A 21,367-nucleotide genomic window follows, 5' to 3' on the forward strand; every position below is an offset into this window, starting at 1 on the left:
ACGCAAATACAAAATAACAATATTTGAGTAGCACCGTTCGAGTCTTTGATTCCAAGTGTTAAAATCATTAATTATCGATACTATTAGTCATCCTCCATCTCATCCTGAAGTCGATTTTTGACAATCAGCGAGTAATTGTTCTCTCATGTACAAGGGGTCGGGTAGTTTTAGCTGCATTGTGAGATACTCAACGTAGGTTTTTCTTTCTTTCCAAAGTTCAGTATGGACAGCCCTTAATGTACGTAGCTTCATCCATGTAGTTATCTGAGAATAATGAAAATAAATAGACTGTTTAAGTTTCTGAATAGCTAGACGGAGCGTAAATTATATAGTTCTTAATTTTTGTTTTGTTTTCATTTTTATCAAATATATCGTTCAGATATATAAAAGTTTAGGAATTATCATGTATTCTCTTCTGCTTCAGTTGCCAACGAACTAAAACCCAAAAACGAGTTGTTTATGTTTTCTTTGAAATTCTGGAGTGTGAACTTCCTTAAGCACCATATCTGCAAAAGTTTTTTTTTTATTTTTTATTTTTAACAAACAATATTATCTATACAAAGGGGAAGGGGTGAGCTTAGTCTCACAATGGGCTAGCAATAATATGGTTCAAACTCGCCTTTGGAGAGATTCGAATTTAAGACCTCTTAGTTACAAGTAAAGAGGAATATTATTAGACCGTAGTACTAAGTAGCTTATCTGAAAAGTTATTAAATTGACCATTTTCTTTGTTGTGAAAAAACACCAGGATACAAATGAGTAACCCAAGCGTTAAAGATAGGATCAGTGGGTTGCCCGATCCAGTTCTTTGCCATCTGCTTTCCTTCCTGCCAACAAAATGTGCGATGAGGTGCAGCATTCTGTCTACAAGATGGAAGAACATATGGGATTCCGTTCCGAATCTAGACTTCGAAAACAAAGATAAGTCTGACTCTGTTGGTTTTATGAATTTTGTTGACCATATACTTAACTTTCCCGGCTCAGTAGACATTCAGAAATTTCGTCTTCATTGTTCCTGTGTTGGGGATTACACTCGTATTGATGGTTGGATTCGCACTGCCATTAGGCGTAAGGCCGTTGAACTTGATATTGGTGTATCTAATACGGGCAAGACTTTGGAGTTACCCAAAAGCGTTTTCATGTGCAAAACACTGGTGGTCTTAAAGGTGAAGTCAAATGTTATTACCTACAATCCACCCACATCTGGGTGTTTCCCAAGTCTCAAGTTTCTCCATATCACAGCTGAAGGTCCCTACTGTGACTCAGTGGAAAATCTCTTATCCTGTTGCCCGGTACTTGAAGATTTGATAATAGATATAACGCTTGGTGTTCGAAATTGCAATTTCAAGATCTCTGCTTCTGAACTAAAGAGGCTAAGTATAACATTCCACCATTTATTGATTCACTTAGGTGGGGAGAAAGTCTTTATTAATGCCCCGAAGCTTGAAAACTTTGACGTTAAGGAGGATATTTTGGCCAATTATTGTTTGGAGAATGCGAAGTCCCTTGTCAAAGCCAATGTCGATCTCTGTTGCTATTGTGTACATCGAGATGTAAAATTTGTAACAAATGCAACTGCACTCCTGGCAGGGATATCCAATGTCAAATGTCTATGTCTTTCGGCTCGTGTTTTGCGGGTGAGTATGCCCCAACTTTTAATACTGTTTGGTAGAGAGGAGTATAGGAAGAAAGGGGTGGTTCGAAAAGGGGAAGGAAAGATAGCTCTCTTTGTTTGTAAAGGGGAAATAAGCCCTGCAGGTCTATCATTCAGTCCCTTCAACAATCTTACTTGTTACTTTTACCCTGAGGTTTCCAGCTTTTCCTCATAGAATTACAAATGTGGAAAGTTTCGTGCACAGCTCTTTCCATGATATTTGGAAAAGACATATTCCTGGCTTGCCGCCTTCCGGTTATCCTAGCCATTCTCTTGAAATAGTAAGTGCTTAATTATGCATCAGTTTATGTTTTTATCAGAAGTTTATTTTCCATGCAGGATCATTGTCTGCCGGCTTTTGATAATTTGAGCGAGTTGAAGCTGGTTCTATATGATTTCTATAACTGGGATTTGCTCATGAAGTTGCTCGATAAATCACCTAATTTGGAACATCTTGTCTTAGAACACAAAGAAGTAAGATTTTCCTTCCACCCATGTATCGCACTAACACGCAGCTCTTTACTATTCTCATTTCATTTATGTTTTCAGGACAGGGACTATGTTCAACACTACTCGTTTGGACAACGCTCAAATTTTAAACGTAAACTACCCTCAGAGCTTCGATGGCATACACCGGAGTATGTGCCTGCCTGTTTGACATCACACCTCAAGACTATCACCATAAGAGGATTCAAGGGATATCAGCATGAGAAGAAAGTGGCAAGGTTTTTGTTCGAGAATGGTATTGTTTTGGATAAGATGGCTATTTATAATGATTTAGGTGAGGAATTTACATTGTTCCAGAGGGGTTCAGGGACTTGTCTAGCTATTTGAATTCGGTGTGAAATGCAATCATTGTTCCATATATGGAGTTTGGATTGATCATTCTCTCATCGATGTTGTAAACTAGAGAAACATCTTTGTTGGTCTTTCGATGGATTATGAAGATATTTATGGAATTCCCAGCTTTATATTTTTCATTATTTCTTGTTGATGAGCAACCTTTGTCTGACCATGAAATTCAACTAATCTATGAAGCACAGATACAGATATGGTGATACAATACGGTACATCAATGCGGTAAAGTTTAAAAACTAGGACACGATAGAACATGGATACAACAGTTATAGCAACATTTGTTGAACTTAAGATGGAATCCATTTGCATAGTTTTTTTTTTTTTTTTTGGTGAATATTTGCATAGTTTTTGTTTTGCATGCTATATGTTTCTTATCGATTTTATTGAGCTTCTTCGGACCAATTGTTCCTAGTCAGAGTAATAGTATCAAACCAGATTGCCTTGTTCATTTCTTTCCCATCATGACCGTAAGATTGATATGAAGATGCCATGAATCATTACTTTTCTTTAAGTCAGAGGAGAGCATAACTTCTACAACCAAAACTTGGAGAATGACCTACATGAATAAGTTTATTGCAACGTGGTGTCTCGGTCTAATAATTTATTGTTACGCTTAAATTTGTTTCTACATGACAATGTATTATTGAATCCAGACGCGCATTATTGAATCGGGATTTCAATTCTCGTTTGAAACAAAGTATATGTGTAAAGAGAAATTGACTTAAGGACCTCGAATGCAACAATGACGGCATTTTACCAACTACTTGGAAGCAAATTTCATTTTTAACCTTTCCACTAACTCTTTCAGTCACATTACCAAGTCACCGACGCTGCAAAGCCCCAACAAACTCCTCAAAGACTTCTTCAACCTCCAAACACCCTTAAACCCATCGCCCATGTCTCCCTTCAGAACCCTCTTTTCATTTCCCTAACAACCCACAAACCCTTCTCACGCTTCTCCATCGCCTACAGATTCTTCACCTCCACACACCAAACCGAAAACCAAACCAGACCCAGAAAGCCTCTGGACCTCCTCTTCAAAGAGGCCGTCGAGCTCTCCCCAAAACCCGAAAACTCCGACAGCGAAGCTGAAACCAAAGACAACCAAGAAGAGCTTGAGGGATTTGGAGGAGGAGGTCAGGAGCTTGAGAGCCGAAAACAAAGCGAAGAAAAGAGAACCCAAATCGGATTCTGAGGGCGAGGTCAGTTTATACGCAGTGTTCACGAACAAGAAGCCCGCGGATGGCGGCGGTAGGAAGCGGAAAGAGGTTACGAGAGAGAGGTCGAATGAATTGAAGGATTTGTCGCAGGATATGGAAGTGGTGGCGAGCCATTTGTTCAAAGAAGGGTACTTTAAAGATGCCAATTTCTTGTTTGTGAATGGTGATAGGTTGGATTTTAGCTGCTTCAACAACAGCTATGGCTGCAGTTTCATAAGGTTTACGGTCGAAAGTTTTGCCAGAGACAACCAGGCAATTGCAAAGTAAGCCTGCAGTTTCATAAGGTTTGCGGTCGAAAGTTTTGCCAGAGACAACCAGGTGATTGCAAAGTAAGCATATTTACCTTATATTTTTCAAATTTGTTTTTGTTAGCTCCATTTGCTTCTGTATATTTGTTTACTTGGATGTTTATGAGTTAATGATTTCATCAAGTTGCTCCAACTACTTTATGCGCAATATTGCCATTTATTGCTAGTAATTTCTGTTAGATAGTTTCTAATCAGTAATCTCCATATCTATGCTCTTGAAATTTGGTCTTCCAGATGGTTGTCAGGCTCGGACTTGAAAAAGGTGGCCCTCCTTGGTTGCCCTTCCCCTGCAAGAAAGAGTGACATTCCAGAAGACAAAGTGAGCAATTATCCTATTATTCTTTCCCTCCCCCAGTATATTTCAGCTCAATTAATTGTTGTTTTGTGTTTTTCGTCACCGTCAGGTTTGCAGTAAATGTGTCTTGAAACAGTCGTGCAAGTTTGCAAATCAGAATGTGTGGAACGGAGGCGCCAAGAACTTGTATCTTAGAGATGTTATGAATACTATCACATTGCATGCCCTGGATACTGTGCCTCCAGAGCTGGTTGTCCCCGACGAAGTTAAGTCTTCTGTTAGTCGACTGCAAAAGGAGGTTTTGAAGCTAAGTCAAGCTACTTTGTGAGGCTATTTAGGATGTGCGCATGATGTTCCCGGTAAAATGAGGCTCATTGTCTTTGGTTATTGCTTTCTTTTGGTGCCATTTTGATTACTTTCAGTCTGAACCCTTTTCTTTTTATGTAGCAAGGATTGAGGTGCGATGCTTTCGAAAGAATCCAACCCTCCCTGGAATTCGATATGCTATGCTCGCTGTTCTATTTGCTTGTCCTGATCAACGCTCAACCCGATGCCAAGGAATTCAAGCGATGTTCAAGAATAATGAACATGTCCAACTCTAAATTGACTTGCAACATTCTGTTGAAAGCGTAATTTAACTCATGCTCAAGTCCACTAACATATTCTGTGTATAAAGAGTCACATTCTACGCAATTTTACTCGTTTTTCGATTTTGTTTTGTTCATCCAAGTTCCATCAGTGATGGACTGGACAAGGTTATCGACTTGTTTCTATCTTGGGCATCCAAAGATCTTCTTGATTGCTTCATTTGGTCCTCACCATGTGCTGATATCTGCTATCCAACCGACCATATATTCTGTTCAGGAACAGCAGTTGAGTTGTAGGCAGGCAAAACAGAATGCATATATCTAAACAGAAACATAGAACGTTATTGAGCGGGAATCAAACTCGAGGCCTCTAGTGCCGAATACACACGGTGTTGCCATGTGCATTTTAATTTAATCTTAAGCTCTCTGACAATTTGAGAGCATAAGATCAAAGTATTCTGATATATTCTGAATCTCTGTGATGTTGTCATGTGTAATTTATCTATTAATTACAATTTTGCAAGTCAAGGTGCTTTGTTTAATAACAAGAACTAGTGAAGTCGGCACCACAATGTATCATTAATAAAAAATTTATTCTTATATATATCGGTTCGTGATTTTGTCAAGCTGAAAATTTTATTCTAAAATTGGATTAAGATGGGTGCTTTATGGCTAAATTTCTAAATTAAATTTATAAACTAAATAATGTATCATTAATAAAAAAATAATTACTTAAATCAACCTTTAATAATTTAATCATTAATAATCATATATTTTAATTTAAAAAATTCACTTTAAAATTTAATCTTCCGAATATCATTATTGTATGTGGAATGAAAACAGACTTTGCAAAAGCTTTTGTTCTTTGATTTTTGGGTAAATTACATTTTCATACCCCAGGTTTGGGGCCTATTTCAATTCTTTACAACATCTTCAAAACATTTCACTTTCATGCCTCAAGTACTATTTTATTTCAAAATAATACCTCCGTTACATTTTTCATCCATTGATTCGTTAAGTGCTGACATGGCTGCCACATATATGCCACGTGACTGCCACATATATGACACGTGGCTACCAAATGTCTGCCATGTGGAAAATTTTTTATCTTATTTTTTTAATAAACTTAAATCTTCTAAATATTAAAAAATAAAAAAACCTGAACCCCATTCCCTTTCCCCTTCCATGCAACCCCCAACCCAAACCCTATATCTCATGTCTTCTTCGATCCACTCTTCCCTGTTAACCTCTCCGACCCACTTCGTCTTCTCCACCCTAGTTCGCTATGTTCATGCCGCCAACGGCGAGAGATTCGAGCTGGTCGAATCCGAAGGTGGTGGGGCCGATGGTGCATACGAGCTTGGTGTGCCTGGTGGAACGGAATCCGTTCTCCCGGAGCTCAGCTTCGGTGACAGTGTCGACCTCGATGAAGCTGGGGAGAGTATGGTCAGAGTGAGAATGAGGGGATTGGAGCCCCGAGGAGGACGTGCTGTTGTCGGTAACGAGAACGGAAGGCTCGGGATCGGAGGAGGAGGCTCTGATGGAGAGCTTTGGGAAAAAAGGAGCGGTGGTTTTGGTGGTGGTGGTGATGACCGGCAACCAGCGATTGAAGTTGGAGAGGAAGGAGGAGTGGTGCTTTGAGATGGCGAGGTTGGACGGGGTGAGGAGATGTATGGACTGCAACATTGTGACTAGGGGTGAGCAGCGGTGAACGGTCATGGAGGGAGAACGTGGGGGTTTAAAAGGGGTGGGCGGAGCTACTGAAGCGAAGAGAGAGCTCTGGGAGGAGTTTCCAAAGTGAGGAAATGAGGAAGGACAAAAGTAGCTGGACTGATGGGTAGTGGGTCAGGGAGGTGAACAGGGAAGAGTGGATTGAAGAAGACATGGGATTTAGGGTTTGCGTAAAGGGTTGTAGGGAAGGGGAAAGGGAATGGGGTTCAGGGATTTTTTTTTTTTTTTTTTTTAAATATTTAGAAGATTTAGGCTTATTAAAAAAAATTAAATTTTTTTTTTTTTGCCATGTGGCAGGCATTTGGCAGCCACGTGGCATATATGCGGCGGCCACGTCAGCACTTAACTGATCAATGGATGAAAAATGTAACGGAAGTATTATTTTAAAATAAGTACTTAAGGTATGAAAGTGAAATGTTTTCAAGATGTTGTAAGAAATTGAAATATGTTCCAAACCTGAGATATGAAAATATAATTTACCCTTGATTTTTTGCCGCGCTCCGCGTTGGCGAGATGTGGGCCCGGAGGGTGGTGCTGTTGGCGTGGGTCACGTGAAACTCCTGCCACGGATGACGCATGACGCATGCATTGCGATTGGGATGGAGCAAACACCGGGTCCCAGATTGGAAAAAACAAAAACAAAAAAACACCGGGTCCCAGAGCAGTCCGACACGTGCTTGCTTATTTTCTTTTTCCTCCTAAAACAAAAAATAATTGCCACAAAAACGACGAATCGTTTGGACTGTTTGTGCTTGTAGACGGAGACGGTCTGCGTGACCAATGGCAGAGTCGTAAAATAACGACTAAATAAGACCGAATGCTTATCCTCTCCAAAAATCTGTCTCTATTACAAATCCTAGCATTCATGCTGTTGCTTTCACTTCTCATTTTCCCGGGGTTTCATCAAAACCGCACTCCCTTCCGATTCCGACACCGCTCTCCCATCAGCCCCTCAACCCAACCCGATTTCAAACCTCTCACATAGATCCGATCCAATTCACCGATCCTCCGCAAAATTCAAGTCCCCGGGCAACTCCAGCTCACTCCAATTCTTCCGTTCAACGCCGCTGTCTCGCCGGAGCTTCTTCCCTCGGCTTCCGAAGACTCAATTCTCACGCTGCTCCTCAGTTCTCAGCTCAAATTTCTCTGCGTGCGGCGTCTTTTCGGTTCCAGCTAGCAACGAAGGGCTGCTCGATTGGAGATGACGTCGGGGACGCGAATGCCGACGTGGAAGGAGAGAGAGAACAACAAGAGAAGAGAGAGGAGGCGGAGGGCCATAGCGGCGAAGATCTTTGCCGGCCTGAGATTGTACGGCAACTACAAGCTCCCCAAGCACTGCGACAACAATGAGGTCCTCAAGGCTCTCTGCGACGAGGCCGGTTGGACCGTCGAATTGGACGGCACCACTTACCGCAAGGTAAAAGAACAAAATTCAATTCTTTTCAACTGCTGTTCAATTGTTCATTACGAGTATTTGATAAGTTTTTACCGCGATGATTGATTGATTGATTCTTAATTTCGTTGACAAACTCAACCAAATTGTTAACTTTGAACGGTAGTTATCGTTAAGCTTTTAGCTCCGCCGACCGCGCATGTTAGCGGCGTGTGCTAGCATGCGCAGGACGGAGCGGGAATTGGTTGGCAATGGTGATCATCTGCAACATGTATTGGCGCATTTTAGCATAAGTAGCTAACTTACACAGGGGTGCAGCGGTTCATGTTTGCCGGGAAAGTGTCCGGAATCAAGGCAGACGGATAAATGGGAGGCTTTGGCTAACATGAGCTGGTGTTACCGGCACACGTTAGCCGGGGGTAACAATTCAGAGAGTTCGGTCATCGGCGTACGTTAGATCTAGTCAGCCCTGTTGTTTTTGTTTGTTGGCTTTGGACCTTTAGCTCCTCTCTTCTTTTTTACTTTTTCTTTTTCGTGAGATCGCTTTTGCGCGTGGGAGCACCACACACAGAGTCTCTGTGCTTTTCTGCGGAGGGAGACTCTGTTGTCTGAAACCCCAGGGGAGCTACGTAGATCTCGAGGCGACGAAGATGCCGCTTTACAAATTATTTTCGAACTTTACTGCCCAAAATGCCCACTTGCTTTGTGTGCCATTGTCTGAAGTTTTGATCTTTTTTGTGTGTTCACTGCTTTGGTTAGTGCTAAGCCTTTTACTTTGTCAAGGGAAACAGAGGCAGAGCCTTTTCTGGGTTGTGCTCGGTTTCTGTTTTAGTTGTCACTCGTCTACATATAATAAAACTTTTTACTACTGTAATATGATAATATCCTTAATTAAATTGCTTATTAGACAAGGTACCTTTCTTTTCCACTTTGTGGGGATAGCAAGATTTACTACGGAATTCTCTGATTATACAGAGTCAAAAGCCAATGTATAGTAATTTTGTGAGTATTAGAATCATGCCTTATAAGTGCAATTGAGTTAAGTTACCGTACTTTAAGAACAATGTAGTTGTGTTGAAAGTTTTCCCAATACGGCTTTGGTTCAAGTCAGCTGGTAGTGGTGTCGTTATATGAAATTAGTAGAAGAGAGGGTTAACTGAAACTGGGGTCAAATTTTCCCCTTTGATTAATTCAGTTTCGCATTCATGTTTCCACATCTGCCTCTTGTGTGCATCATAGCTAGTAAACTGTTTCTAAAAGGGACCATGGTTCCTTTGGATCTTACATTGCTTGGGAATTGAAGTTAAGTTTGGTTGGCAGCTTAGATTGCCCTGGTAATGCTATAGTTGACCGTTATACTTGAAAATTTGGGGCACCATTTTTATAGGTGTGCTCACGGTATTCCAGTGAAATTTAGAGGTTGTCACCAACTGGGAATGTGTCATAGCCTCTTATCGTTGCTAATGATATCATTACTTGAACCAGTGATAAATTCTCTTCCCTCTTCCTTCCCTCTCTCTAAAAGAGAAGTGACATGGAATCAAACAGCTATGCTAGCTAGCTCTTTTGCAATCATTTTATCTACATAATATCACACCATTGCCTGATTTTAGGACATGATAAATGATTAAATTACGATTACCAACCATGTGACTGTAGTTGCTAGTAACCAACCATAGGACTGTAGTTGCTAGTAACTAACCTGGCACCTTAATACACATGACCCTTAGAATTGACAAAATAACTGTGTGAAAGGAAATTTATCGTTATTTAGGCGAGTGCACTCACACACATGCATTTTAAAAATGGACTTAGATTGAAGGCTAAAACAGATGAGGGTTCTTCCACTGTAGCTCTCTGCAAGTTCCATTCAAATTTGTTTATACTTGAACTTTGTTTTTTGTTTTTTGGTATGTGCCACTAATCATCTTTAATTATATGCAGGGATGCAAGCCGGTCAAACACATGGACGTGATGGGTGGATCCACATTAGCTAGCCCAAGCTCGTCTTTCCTCCAAAGTAATCGTGCTTCCTACAATCCAAGCCCAGGCTCTTCCTCCATCCCTAGCCCAACATCATCTTCCTATGCTGCTAACCAGAATGCTGATGGCAGATCCCTTATCCCATGGCTCAAAAATCTCTCCTCTGCATCCTCTTCAGCCTCCTCTTCCAAACTACCGAACCTCTACATCCATGGTGGCTCTATCAGTGCTCCTGTTACCCCTCCATTAAGCTCCCCAACTGCCAGGACACCGAGAATGAGAACTGACTGGGATGACCAGTCTGCTCGGCCAGGCTGGGCTGGGCAGCAATTCCCCTTCCTGCCATCTTCTACTCCACCAAGCCCTGGACAGCAGATTGTTCCTGATCCAGAATGGTTTGCTGGGATTCCGGTTCCCCGTGGACCAAATTCTCCAACATTCAGCCTTGTCTCTTCAAACCCATTTGGGTTTAAGGACGAGGTTTTAGCCGGTGGTGGATCCCGCCTGTGGACTCCTGGGCAAAGTGGGACATGCTCTCCTGCCGTTGCAGCTGGCTCTGATCACACTGCTGACATCCCCATGTCCGAGGTGATTTCTGATGAGTTTGCATTTGGATGCAATACAACAGGGCTGGTTAAGGCATGGGAAGGAGAGAAGATTCATGAAGAGTGTGGATCCGATGACCTGGAGCTCACTCTTGGGAGCTCAAGAACAAGGTGTGTTAGCTTAAACATTAGATTTGCAACATCGTGTGTATTGTTCTGAATTGTTCGTTTGCTCACTCGAACAATGTTATGTACAGGTAAAGGACTGCACAAAGCGAATTTGTATCATGTTACGTCGCATCTAAAGGACTGCGCAAAATGAAGATCACTTGTTATAGAACGAACTTTATTTCCTTGTCTGTGCTATTCCAGATAAAAGGAAGAGAAAAAGGAATCAAGGTGAGTTTAACCGGTCACTCTTTTCTATTTATTTTTTAATTCTTCGTTTCCTAATGTTTGTCCGGAGTCATATTTAGTTAGTCATTTTGAGGTGCTGAATGGTTATACAACCCTTTGGTCATTGTTTCTTAGAACAACCTAAGTTTGATTGGAAGGAATCCATGTACATGTATGAATTGGCTGCTGCCTGTGGTTTCCCATTGAAATTACTGTTCAACGACCAAAGGGGATTTAGGCTATAGCTCAATTGCCAAACCTTTTTCCAAGAGTGAATAGATTTATAGTGTTCTCTTCCATTGGCTTTTGTATATTCTTTGACATTATAATTGTGTGTTTGGCATGCTAATTATCCGGTTCATTGGTCGTCTCTATATTATTTCAAAAACATTGCTCGGTTCCTGACACGTAATGAACATTTTCTCAATATGACACGTATAAAATATCTCGTTGTTTGGATGTCAAATTTTGACGAGGAATAGCTCCTTGTATGTAAGAAGCCAAGTACTTTCGGGGTGATTGGTATCAGCTCGACAAATTTATTGGTTCTATTAGAATTTGTCGTCATTGTTGATATACAAAGAGGGAATCACTTTATCTATAAAATCTTATGGTGTGGACCAAACCACCACTACTGCAGCATATTGCGACTGAAAACATATCCGAGCGACCACAAAGGATATGTCGCTTTGAATCTTCATATTTTAACTGTCTTTTGACCGAAAGAAAAGCCCTTGGGAACATAAGACTTTATTTGTCCTTGCAAGTAGTTGAATGCCTAGGTGGTTAGGGCATTTCTCTTCAATCTTTTATGTTCCAAGCACAAATCATTCTCCTCCTCTTAGCGTAGATTAATGTAGAATATTGTTTGTATTAGAAGCAAGAATAGAGAGAAATTGAGTTCATAAACTATTCTAGGTCTGGCCAATTCTCGTCTACATAAACACTATTGTTAATTATTAATCAACACACGTTTATGAGATCTGAATTCAGGACCTCCTCCAACACACCGAGAATGAAATGAAATTTTAAAACATTATACTTCACGGTGCAAATAATCAGGATTCAGAACTCATTAACATGATTAATTTTAAACGTCTGTATTCTTACTCTCTAGAACTTTTAACTAATAAGAAATAGCTCTGGGATGGTTAAGTAACAAAAGACTAGAAATATTCCATGTACTAGTAGTACCTGTATCCAACGGTTCGAAAACCTTCAACTTCATTAATCTTAGGGTTCACCAACACAAAGCTGTTCGATGTACGTTCTGAGCACTACTTCGCCGCCACTCCTAAACCTGATCCTATGTTCTGATGATCCTAGTAGCCAATGCAGACCACCATTAACAAAAGCATGTCGCTTATCGCGCGGATCAGCTGTTACCGTTCGGCATAAAATCAGTGGGAACATTGTCTACAACACTGAAACTCTTCCAGCAGCCCTTTGCTAATGACTAAACCCAAACCTCACATTGAGTTTGGGTTCGGTTAGCAACCCAAACCTCACATTGAGTTTGGGTTCGGTTAGCACGTATTTTGATGACCTTATAGTCATTGGTACGCGAAGCATAACCGAAGTCAATTAGATTTGTTTGTTCGCCCTTGTTAGGGTAGCGAATCAGTTGCGAACGGCTTAATAAGCTTAGTATACTCACCCAAAACATGTTTTAAGTAGTCCAAACGGTACTTGGGGGTTTTTGCTATTGTAAAATAGTTAGGGTTTTGGGGGTGCTTAATTATATTCTCCTTGCCCTAATAAAATTAGGAGAGCATAAGACTTCCTTCTCCAGAAAAGTTTGACTTCCTTCCCCCACTTCATTGATGACTTGAATAGTCGAAGGCATGTACAAATCTCAGTATTGAAAAAAGTTTGTGATCTCAAACAAATGACTCTCAGGGTAACAATATAAAACAAAGGATAAAACAACATGACTGAAATTTAACCACCGCGGGGTGGTTTAGTGGTTGGGAACAAATTTCAAGCCGTACCCCACATGGCACGTCCTGAGTTCAATTCCTGGCACTCCTGAATCACACGATAGTGGTCAGGAAGAGGTTGAAATGCTTTTGTGAGTCTTCTCATCCCTTCAAGGGTGAATTACATATGATTTTGTTTGTCACTAATCCGACAAGGTTCTTATTTGTTGGATTCCTGAAATTCGTAACTGTATTTAAGTTGCACATGAGCATGAATCATAAATTATTTAAAAAATTGCATGTTTGGATATATATAACAAAAACAAAACAAAAGTGAAGAAATCTAATAAGTTCAAGATCTCATCAACCTGTTTGCTAATAAGAAATGGCATAGGGGTGGCCAAACAAGGCAATGCTCTCTACAAAATGATCCATGAAAGAGCAATTATCGTCAATATCTAAATCTTCAACTTGATCGGTGTTAGGGTTCAATGATACCAGCTTCAACCTCAAACAATCCAAATACGTTTGAATTATCACTTCACCACTCTTTCTAAAACACAATGGGATGATTAGTGTGACTGTAGGCAGGCGTATAGTAAATAATATAGTCCACGATTCCACCACGCCATACTCTTTCATCACCCATACACAAAAACTACGTTTCCGACTTCTTCTTCTGTCCTCTTCAAAAGGATCGTCATTCTTAAACAAGGGGAGGGAGTCCCCGTAGCTTGAAATGCAAAATTGAGAATCTGCCCTGTTTCTCAAAGATCCAGGCATCGCTATCTCACCAAATAATTCTCTGTTCACATCAAGCCATGTAATGAAATGATATCTAACTCCCTCTTTTCTACGAATTTGAAGCCAATGCAAAACGCCATTGACAAAAGCTTGCGCTCCTTGATAATTTAATGGCTCAAAAACTTCAGGAATATTACCAACAGCGGCAGTAAGAGTATTCCAAGTGCCCCTTGCTAAAGACCAGACCTCAACCCTACTTGGGTTTAGCGTTTCATAACTCAACGTTCCCAAAACCTTATAGTCTTTCGTACGCGAATCAGAGCCAAAGGCATAATAACTTTGTCTTCTCACTCTAGGTCCCTCGTCGTCCCGTGTAACACTAGGTGCAGGCAAATTAAAAAACTTTCTAATACAAGGGTTCCGAATTATTGGAGTACCCCTTCGATAATTGATACGATTTTTAACGTCTATGCACATAGGGTCAAAATCATATGAAATACTTGCAAGAATACAATGATGTTGTAGTATATATGCTCATGCAAGTTCGTTCTCCTCAAGGACTATTTGGATAATTTATGTAGAAACAATTCCTAATTAAATACTTAAAATTGAAAGTTAAGAAAAGAGATTTTAAGCTTGAGTAATATTAAAAACGAATTTTAATTAAAAACAAATATGATAAAAGAAAAGAGTTTTAAATACCAATTTATAAAAGCACTAGGGTTCCACCATCACCTAGCAATCCTATGTATTTTTATCAATTACTTATGATCTACACATGCCACTTTGAAGGTTAGGTTTTCCTAATTCATATTCTACTTGGAACCTTCAACATAGAAAGTATATCTAACATGCAACCCGTCCGAAAGTTCGGATCAAATCTGAACATGAAAGACTCATTATGCTTTATGAAAACCCTTTGAAAAACCATGCAACCCTTAAGACGTGGTGTTCATCTTAAGTGAAATTACAATTATTAATCACAAGAAGCCAGCATCAATTTTAGGGAACCTTCCGACCAAAATTGCATCAAATTACTTTTCTAAAGATCTTAATGGTGATCAGGCATTAAGACAATTAGATAGTTTTAATCACGGTGATCAATAATTCAAAGTATGCATGCAATCAATCATAAGCAATTAAATAAAAATCACATATTCATGCTAAGGCTTACAGCTTCACCCTAGCAAAAGGAATTAGTTATGCATATTCATAATTGAAATCATATAAAATATTATTACGAATAAAAGGAATGAAAACACCTTAAAGTAGAAAATCTCCAAGAACCCTAGCCAAGTTCTCTGTCTCCAAAGTAGCATAAAATAAAGCGTATCCAAGACCAAGAACGGCAAAGCAATAATTTTCTTCTCCATTTCACTACGACTCTTGTAGTTCAAACTCCCCCTCTCCTTTGTCTAGTTTAAATCACTTATATTTTCTTTAATACAATAATCTCGCTTATATTAAAATTAAAAAAAAAAAACGAGCTATTCAATCCACTACCTCACTTAGTCTACCTTAGCATAGTAATGTTGCTTGTAAATTTTTTTTAACAAACCATATTATATACACTAAGAAGAGAATGTGAACTTAGTCTCACAATCTGCTAGTCATAATGTAGTTCAAATTCGTCTTTGGCGAATAATCGAATATAAGATTACTCACTTACAAGCGATGAGAAATACCACTAAACCGTAGTACTAAATGACAATGTTGCTTATATTTTAAATTCTTAAATTTTTTTTCTAAAATTTGTAATTGGTTTGTGACGGCCTCTACATCCACTTAGTGTGAAAACCAACGTTCTCCCCTCCCTATCCACACACGTCCTCACAAGTTACACGTCCTTTCCCCGTTAGCGTTGCGTTAACGGAAACTAAGTGCGCCCTTTCTTTTTGTCTTCAGTTGCTTCTTTGGAGCTCATCGAAGAATCAATCTTTAATTTCCCCTTTCTCAATTTTCGATTTCTCTTTTGAAATTTGGGATTTGTTTTGTTTGCGAATTTTGACTGAAAAACCCTAGAAGCTCGACAACTTCCATTTCCAAGCTCCAAATACATTTCACTGTTTTTGGTTTTTTCCTTTTCGAATTTGATCTGAAAACTCTGAAGTTTGAAAGCTTAAATTTCAAGCTTGGGATTGTAATTTCACTTTTTTAGGTTTGTTGGACCTAATCAGTAGCTAAAATTCCCAAATTTCATTGTTTTTGGTAACGATATTCGTCCCGTTGATTTGTGCTATGAAGAAGCTGTGATTGTTTCAGAGGAATAGCAGAAAAAGCATTCAAATTTCGTCGAAATGTCGGTCGAGAGCCCCTTCGAAGCATGGGAGGAGGTACAGCGCCATGGGCAGGACTTGGCGGACCGCCTCACGCAGGGCTTCACGGGTTTAATTCAGTCCCACATCACTCCGCCGTCGTTTCATTGGCCAAACCCTAACACATCGAAGCTCTTCGACCTCGAATTCCCGAACCAGAGTTTTGGCAAGAGGGATTTTGTTGGGTTGGTGGCTGAGAACCCGGGCATTAACGGGGTTTCTGCGATTCTTGATATCGGTAACAGGATTGGGCAAGCGGGGGCGGATTTTGGGGCGTGCTTGAATGGGATGGTTCAGCAGTTCTTTAGGGCCTTACCCGTGCCGTTTAGGCATGATGAGAATGTTGATTTGGCGGCAATTCGGATTGATTCGGGTAAGGCTAAGCACAGAGCTGATATGATTTTGAGTGGCAAGGAGGATTTGGGGCCATTGAAGGAACGGTTGAAGGATTTCAGGGTTTTGGAGAGTGATGGTGGCTCTGATGGTGTGGTGGATGAGGAGCTTGGTGGCTTGAATCTAAGGTCTGCCGGTCTTCTGGGTAGACCACTGGTAAGTTTTTTCAACCTATTGTAGTATGTAATTTATGGTCTTTATGTATGAACTAGTTGCACCTTTCATTTCTAATTGGAGCACCAAGTTACATTTTTAACTTGTTACAGAACCACACATATGAATTATGATAAAGCATAATTGTGTTTCATAGACAATCACTTAGTGCTGATAGAAGTGGAAATTTGCTCAAGTTGTTTTTTGAATGGAAAATATGTCATGTGATAAGTCCTAGATTAAAGTTTACCACTTTATTGTAATTAGTAAGGTGCTCAATAATTTCATGCAATGTTAGAATTCGTGATAGAATGTTATAGTCACTTTTTCATATACGCGGTGCAGTAAGGTCAGGATAAGTTGTAGGATTTTTTGTTCTGAGGATAGGTTGTATGCTAAACTAGAACTCATGATGAGGGGAATTGTTGAAACGGAGGCTATTTTGTTTTTCTTCTGGGAAGTTTTGTAGTGTTGTGATTGGTGGTAGAGTAAACTATAACCATTTGCCTATAATCTACAGGGTGTTTAATATTTTAATCAAATTCTAGGATTTCTAATGCACATTGTGTTTATGATCAGTAGAAGTTTGATTGATATGGGAAATTTATTCATGAAGTGTATTTGGAATGCCATTTACAGTTAACTGGTCAGTGCAACTAGTTGTGATCATTACCAATATCCTGTTAGCAGCATCAATTTGTTGTTATCATTCTCATCGCTTTGTCATTATTACTAATCACTAGTTGCAATCCTTTGGAATTTTAGATGGTTGGTCTTGGTAGTATAGTGGTAAGTATTCCTGCCTGTCATGCGGGTGACCCAGGTTCAATCCCCGGCAACGGCGCATCGTTTGTCATCTCCACTTAGTGGGAAAAGGCTTTGTTGTTGTTGTTGTTGTTGTTGTTGTTGGTTATGCAATTATTGACTGCATTTTTTTTTTTTTTTTTTTTGTGGGGTTCTGGAGTGCAGGGCACTGTAAATAGCACAACAAGTTATGATACTAGAACCCGTAAGCTGGAAAGTTCTTTCCATGCAAGGGGAGACTTATGGAGAGTAGAGGCTTCTAGTGGCAGTTCCACATCTAGAAATGACAATTCATCACTTTTCCTTGTCCAGCTTGGGCCATTACTCTTTGTTCGTGATGCAACTCTTCTTCTTCCTGTGCATTTGTCAAAGCAACACCTGCTTTGGTATGGCTATGATAGAAAGGTATGAATAAATTCTGTTGGCCAATTGTATTTTGTTACTTCAAGTGTAAAAGTAATTGTTTCTCAAATCTGAATAGTTATACTCTATCTAGAGATAAAATGATAAATAGAATATGAGTCTCATTTATGTTTGAGTTGTGCTCTACTTCTCTCTTTTCCCCCATCATCCAAAATTGACTATTTGGAATAGATTTTTGACCTAGCATTTTATTTGAAGATCTTGTCAATGCATCACTAATATCATAAGAAAGGAATAATCTTGTGCGTGACTGTTTCTGTAACAAGTGAAAGTCTCATTAGAAGTCACCAGTAGAGCATCCAAATGCACCAAAAGTATGGAAGAAGAAAAGAAAAACCTGAAACTTAAATATGTGAATCAATTGCAAGGTGTACAAGAGTAAAACTAATTGGGTGGACTGTTGAGGCATTATATCATGTATAGAAGCTTGATACTTCCCCACATTTTCCAGTTTCCTTGCCATGTTCTCATATACTCGTTTCATTTATCAGAATAGGGTGCATTCTCTTTGTCCGGCTGTGTGGTCAAAACACAGAAGATGGCTCTTAATGTCAATGGTCTGCCTGAAACCATTAACTTGTGTAAGTTGATTCTTTAGAATACATATTTCTGTGCTTTCATATATATATATTTTTCAGTGTCGGCACTATTATTGGGTCTATGGCATTGGTTCTCATGATCACTCTCTCTGTACCCAGTCATTTGTTGATTTACAGTTTCCAAACGGGCAGTTTACATATATATCTGGTGAAGGACTTAGTACAAGTGCTTTCTTACCTCTTTGTGGAGGCCTTCTACAAGCTCAAGGTCAATATCCTGGAGAAATGATATTCAGTTTCTCTCGCAAGGTTAGATTGCAAACTATTAATATGCTTTTTACCAAGAATTGTTGTAGTTTTATTCACAATTTGTACCAGAATAGACTTTATAGATTATTTTACGCTTAGTCTTCTTGTTTGATTATAGTTAAGATTGTTTAAATCTTTTTTGTTTCAGAATAAGTGGGGAACACGCATCACACCCATGATACAATGGCCAGACAAGTCTTTTACACTGGGTCTTTCGCAAGCCTTGGCTTGGCAGCGATCGGGTCTTATGGTGAAGCCTACAATTCAGTTCAGGTTTGGTTATGCCGTCTCTCTATTGTTTTAGCTGTACATTATTGTCTTTCCATTCTAAGGGTTCTTCTCTTATGTGCAATGTTGAGGGTTTACAAGAAAAGAGGTATATCAGTTGTTGATACTGGTCTCTATAATAACTAACCACCCAGAAAAACTCAAATGAATGTTACTTATGCTGTTCTGAATCTGATGATAATATGACGTTGAAGTGGTATTTCCATTCCCTTCTGGTCTCTGCACATCTCTTGACGCAAAATTATGCCACAAAAAAATGAAGAAGAGCATTAAAATATTTTTACCCTAAAAGGGCTGGGTCCGAAGGACGCCTTTGAGGCCACTGATTTGTTCCAGCAGGACTTTCTCATCCCAATCTTAATTCTTTCTCAGCTTTTTATGATTCTATGGGTTGAGTTGGGCAAAAGGTATGTTCTCAAGTTGAACTGGGGCTTAACAAGAGTAATTTTGTTGTGATATTTCATAGAGTTACACAAGGTGATCATCATATGACGCATGTCTGCATGTAACTGTAGGAAATGGTTGGAAATTTTGGAATCTTTGACTTGCGCATGTTTATGTGGCCTAAGATGTGATATTAATCATTAGAGGTTAATTCACATCTGGTTTATTTTGCGGAGGGAAAATTGGTACCAGCATGTTTTAAACTACTTTCTTACATCCCTGTTAAGACTGCACATCAGTAATATTGACATCTTTTAACTACGTTAAGTTACACATGCAAATTCATCTTTCATCTTCATGTGCGCTTTTAACATTCATTAGTTGGTGTTGATAAGTTTCATGGAATTTTACAATGGTCAGTTTATGTCCCACTATTGGTGGAAGCAATCCTGGTTTGCGGGCAGAGCTCATTCACTCAGTGAAGGAGCAGCTGAATCTTATATGTGGTGGTTCATTTACCGCACATCCTTCTGCTTTTGCTTCAATATCGGTATGTTATTGCTGATACCAGTGCTTATTCTATCATTTTTAGCCTTTAGTTCTCTGGGATCTCACTTAGTTTCTTATGCAGCTCAAACTTTGTCACCTTTATCCTTACTTAAGCTTTTAATTTCGTGAAAACATCTCAAGAAAATTTTATTTCACTCTGATTTCCAAGTAAAATCAAAAGTTATTGACCCTATTCGTTGGAAAGCTGTTTGCTTGATTGTGAAGTATGTACCTTCTGATTTTTTCTTGTATTGATATTTTGGCAAACTTGGCTATGTTTGGGTGAGGTATTACCAAATCCCAGGGAATTGTGGTCAAGTTAGTAAGGAATGGATCACAAAAAGTTAGGAGGGATTAGAAATGCATCGTATGAGCATAACCAAGGAATGTGGGAGGGATTTGCAAAAAAATCCCCTACTTGGAGGGAGTCATTTACAAATCCCGCCTATATGCTTGTTGATGCTCATATGATGTATATCTAAATCCTCCTATCTAATATTTTGTGATCCATTCCTTACTAACTTGGCATTAAACCCTTGGGACTTGGAAATCCCTCACCTAAACATATCTTATAAGGAGGTGATTTGCGAAGCTTTTTCATTTAACTTCATTGTATATGTATAAATCGTGAAACACACATTTACTAACAACGTTCCTACACGTTCACTAACAGCATTCCTTTATATGTTTATCCCGTATACAGTTACTTTATAGGATACGGTTCATTTCCATTAGCATTAAGTTGTGTTAGGTATTTGACCTTGCAATTTGGTTATGATATACAACGTATATAACATATTTGTTCGGGCTCTTGGATGTTTACTTCTTTGCTATAAGTTGTGTTTGAAATAACTTACGCACAAGTTACTTTTTAGCTATAAGTTGTACTTTGCCGTACTCGCTTGTCTCTTACTATCTTCTTCTTTGTCCGGTCTTGCATCGTCAGGTTGGCAGATCCAAGTGGAATGGAAATGTTGGGGACTCGGGGATCGTTTTAAGAGTGGATGCTCCTCTTTCCAATGTTGGTCGACCATACTTGTCGATTCAGTTAAATAATGTTCTTGAATTTTGATGGCTTAGGTCCCAACAGAGTGCAAAATGCAAGTGTATATAGTCAGTCTCAAGCTCAAAAACACCCACCACATGTGAATATGTGAATCATGTTCTACTGCTAATTATACCAATGTTACCTGCTTTTGCTCCACTGAGACCATTTTTGTTTTCTTTTAATTATTTGTTTTTTTTTTCAATATTTTTTTTGCTTGTAATGTTCACTAATTAAAAATTTTGCCCTTCTGGAGAGAAAAGTCTTATCACCATGTGTGCCTTCAGATGTTCCCTTGTACATAAAGCTAAATTGAAGTACGCAGTAAGATTTATTGCACAGGATATGCAAAATCATTGCATTTCGTTTTTAGTTTTCATTTTTTGTGCTCCGACGATAAGTTCCTGTCCGGCGGCAACTGTTACGTCACTACCAAGTCCAACCCGGCGTATGCTGAATAGGTTCATACGGACCAGCTCGTCCTTCCTTGGACAAATGGCTCTCTGGGTCATCAGGCTCTTGCCGCGACTGT

The 21,367-nt window shown here is 39.4% G+C and overlaps 4 protein-coding genes and 1 non-coding gene across 5 annotated transcripts; 4 read left to right on the plus strand and 1 right to left on the minus strand.

Moving 5' to 3' along the window:
• The first annotated feature begins 755 nt into the window (after positions 1-755).
• On the plus strand, positions 756-2,488 carry LOC137741569 (F-box protein At4g22280-like). The gene is made up of 3 exons (XM_068481264.1): positions 756-1,637; positions 1,994-2,128; positions 2,204-2,488. Exons 1-3 carry the CDS (start codon positions 756-758, stop codon positions 2,486-2,488), a joined length of 1,302 nt encoding a protein of 433 aa, XP_068337365.1.
• A 198-nt stretch (positions 2,489-2,686) lies between these two features.
• Positions 2,687-4,356, plus strand: LOC137741892 (uncharacterized). Its single transcript, XR_015953598.1, has 3 exons — positions 2,687-2,734; positions 3,321-4,061; positions 4,275-4,356. It is a non-coding gene; the product is annotated as an uncharacterized LOC137741892 (transcript).
• Positions 4,357-7,438: 3,082 nt separating this feature from the next.
• On the plus strand, positions 7,439-11,269 carry LOC137742729 (BES1/BZR1 homolog protein 4). Its single transcript, XM_068482670.2, has 3 exons — positions 7,439-8,070; positions 9,991-10,745; positions 10,832-11,269. The coding sequence occupies exons 1-3, from the start codon at positions 7,855-7,857 to the stop codon at positions 10,833-10,835; spliced, it is 975 nt and encodes a 324-aa protein (XP_068338771.1). The 5' UTR covers positions 7,439-7,854; the 3' UTR covers positions 10,836-11,269.
• A 1,995-nt stretch (positions 11,270-13,264) lies between these two features.
• LOC137741891 (F-box protein CPR1-like) lies at positions 13,265-14,110 on the minus strand. Its single transcript, XM_068481589.2, has one exon. The coding sequence runs from the start codon at positions 14,108-14,110 to the stop codon at positions 13,265-13,267; it is 846 nt and encodes a 281-aa protein (XP_068337690.2).
• Positions 14,111-15,420: 1,310 nt separating this feature from the next.
• Positions 15,421-20,994, plus strand: LOC137743468 (uncharacterized). Its single transcript, XM_068483362.2, has 7 exons — positions 15,421-16,497; positions 17,464-17,703; positions 18,213-18,302; positions 18,420-18,569; positions 18,718-18,842; positions 19,662-19,791; positions 20,737-20,994. Exons 1-7 carry the CDS (start codon positions 15,931-15,933, stop codon positions 20,860-20,862), a joined length of 1,428 nt encoding a protein of 475 aa, XP_068339463.2. The 5' UTR covers positions 15,421-15,930; the 3' UTR covers positions 20,863-20,994.
• Positions 20,995-21,367: the final 373 nt, after the last annotated feature.

The sequence above is a fragment of the Pyrus communis genome, chromosome 11 (assembly GCF_041283825.1).
Source record: "Pyrus communis isolate YQ-2024b chromosome 11, ASM4128382v1, whole genome shotgun sequence".
Classification (NCBI taxonomy): domain Eukaryota; kingdom Viridiplantae; phylum Streptophyta; class Magnoliopsida; order Rosales; family Rosaceae; genus Pyrus; species Pyrus communis.